Raw genomic sequence first — 2,736 nt, forward strand, 5'->3', positions numbered from 1 at the left:
TATGGGTCACGTGACCAAGGTACAATCCTCAGCTGCCCCTTGGGCTTGAATTGAGGACGGACACATACACACCCAAGGGGCAGCTTGAATTGAGGACCGACACATACACACCCACAAGGTTTAAACCTCTTGGTTGCTAAAGAATCACAAACTGAAACGGGAATGAGAATGAGCACAATCCTCGTGGTAGGAGAGCTCGCTCTCCTCGTGGGCTTTCCTCGTGGGCTTCTCTCTTCATATACACGACAGTGTGTAGCATTAGTTGCGCAGACATCTTGATGGATCTCTCATGTCCCCCTCAGCATCAGCCCCACGCCATCTTGGTTTGCTTCCCTACTCAAGGCCACGTAAATCCCACCCTTGAGCTCGCCCGCAGATTGGTCGCCCGTAACGTGAGCGTCACCTTTGTGAACTATGAGAGCGTCGTTTCTCGAATAAAATCATCGGGTGCCGTTGGCAATTCCAGCATCAACTGCGTTGGCTTACCTGATGGGCTCCCTCCAGACCACCCACGCTTGATCCATATGTTGGACTACTTTCAGGCAGTGCAAAATATGGTGGGTGTCTTTGAGAAATTCGTGAAACAGCTTATGGACGACTCGGTGCCCATCTCTTGCATCATCTCCGACACGTTCATGCCTTGGACACGTGAGGTGGCTCTCAAATTCGGCATTCCAAGGATCCTGCTGTGGAGCTCGAGCGCGGCAGCCTTGTCCATTTTTCTACACGGCGACCTGCTTGCAGCTAAAGGCGTCATTCCTCCCCCAGGTTAGCATTTTGTGAAGCATCTGTTCTTAGGAATATGCATCAATCATGCTCTTGGGAATATGCTGCAATCATTCGGTTCTTCGCAATATGCTTCAATCACTTGGTTTCTGAACTTTGTCCTGGCTATCTGGCTGTCTGGTTTTCTGTCTCCAGGTACGAGCTGCCCACGACCGGAGGTCGGGCGGAGCGAGACAGAGGAGGAGCTGATCGACTACATTCCAGGGGTTCCGAGGCTACGAGCGGAGGACATTCCGGGAGTGCTGATGGACGGCGGTATGGGGTCGGAATTTCTGATAAGGCATTTGAAAGGGATAGAGGATGCGCAGTGGATACTAGTGCATTCGTCATACGAGCTAGAGAAGGAGGTGTTCGAGGGTTTGAAGGAGGTGGGTTGTACCAGTCTACTTCCGGTAGGACCTTTGCTTTCAGAGAGTGGGCAGGGAGAAGTTGGACAAGACGAGTGCTTGAGATGGTTGGATGGACAGAAGAAGGCAAGTGTGGTTTATATAGCCCTTGGGAGCATCTATGAGTCTAAAGAGGATGAGATTCATAAGATAGCATCTGCTTTGGAAAGTATGACAAATCAGCCATTCCTTTGGTCCTGCCGTGGTTTTGAAAAGATTAGGCTTCATAGCTTCCATGAGAGCACCTCCCATAGAGGCCTCCTTGTCCAGTGGGCCCCTCAGCACAAGGTCCTCGCCCACCCCTCGATTGCTGCCTTCCTCTCCCACTGCGGATGGAACTCTACCCAAGAGAGCATCCTCGCAGGTGTCCCCTTGATTGCTTGGCCCCGTGAGTCTGAGCAAGCCATCAACTCCAAGTTTATTGCAGATGTGTGGCACATTGGCGTGCGACTTCCCCCACATTTCGATCTAGCAACATTCGAGCATGCAATCCACACACTTGTGGGTAGCGAAGATGCTGTGCGAATCCGCTCAAATGTGCATACTATCTCCCTTCTGTGCTCCACTACCTCATCTTCAAACTCTAACCTTGATGGTGTAGTGAAAGCTCTCTCTATACCCCCTTAAGCTTCATCAAGACTCCAAATTATGACGTAGAGTACATTCTCTAGCTAAGCTCTCCAAGCAAGGCATCAATTTTAGTTTGTAAGGTTAAATGAGGGTTAAATGTATATTCATAGACATGCATGATCCCTCTAGGAATATTTGATCTCTTTCTCTATAATGTCTCCAATGTTCATATTTCAAAGCATCTTCTTGTTCATGTAAACATGGGTCATTTTTTGTAATTACACATGTTGTTCATTTACATATACTATGAGCCTTGGATTAGTATTAATCGTACCACTCATGTACATGTAATTTTCTATTTCATAAGTTTGAAAAGCGACCCAAACTTGCCCAACAAACACCCCCCCCTCCCCTCTGCTCCCCTTTGACTACCGCCACACTAGGGAAAAAGAGAACTACTTTTTTGAACTATTGTGTAGTGGCCTTTGTGCCTATATAAAATAACCATATTTTTTAACAATGAAGGATTATGAAGGCCTATTAGTTACGCAGTGTTCCATGGCCACCTCTGCTTGTTTTAAAAAGCCATGTGAGGAAGCAAAGGATTAACCAAAATTGAAGAAGGTCAAAGAAATTTCTAACAATCAAAATGTGAGTCGTAAAATCAAATTGTCTTTAGACATACTATATGTCTGCAAAACATGTATTGCTTAGTACAGGTTGTACTGGTGGATTTGTGTAAATTCTATGCACACCATGCTTTTGAATTTGCCAATGGAGCATCTTTGCTCTCTGAGCTGTAATTCTTTCTTTCTTCCTTGGTTTAATCTGTAATCTCTTTAGTGCGCGCAAGGAAAAAAAAACAAATGTGTCTCTAGTTTTGGAAGAGTTACACATGAAAACATCTTACTAGACAATTGATTTAAGAAATGAGTTAAATTTGCATACAATAACATATCTTTGAGGCATGTATAAAAAGAATGCATCTATGTCG

The 2,736-nt window shown here is 45.7% G+C and overlaps 1 protein-coding gene across 1 annotated transcript; it reads left to right on the forward strand.

Annotated features, from left to right (window-relative positions):
* The first annotated feature begins 273 nt into the window (after positions 1-273).
* LOC147903895 (UDP-glycosyltransferase 85A3-like) lies at positions 274-2,001 on the forward strand. The gene is made up of 2 exons (XM_087372817.1): positions 274-768; positions 922-2,001. Exons 1-2 carry the CDS (start codon positions 279-281, stop codon positions 1,797-1,799), a joined length of 1,368 nt encoding a protein of 455 aa, XP_087228943.1. The 5' UTR covers positions 274-278; the 3' UTR covers positions 1,800-2,001.
* The last annotated feature ends 735 nt before the right edge of the window (positions 2,002-2,736 follow it).

Source organism: Dipteris shenzhenensis, chromosome 3 (assembly GCF_047967505.1).
Source record: "Dipteris shenzhenensis isolate YYH24624 ecotype China chromosome 3, Dip_SZ_1.0, whole genome shotgun sequence".
In the NCBI taxonomy this organism is placed as follows: domain Eukaryota; kingdom Viridiplantae; phylum Streptophyta; class Polypodiopsida; order Gleicheniales; family Dipteridaceae; genus Dipteris; species Dipteris shenzhenensis.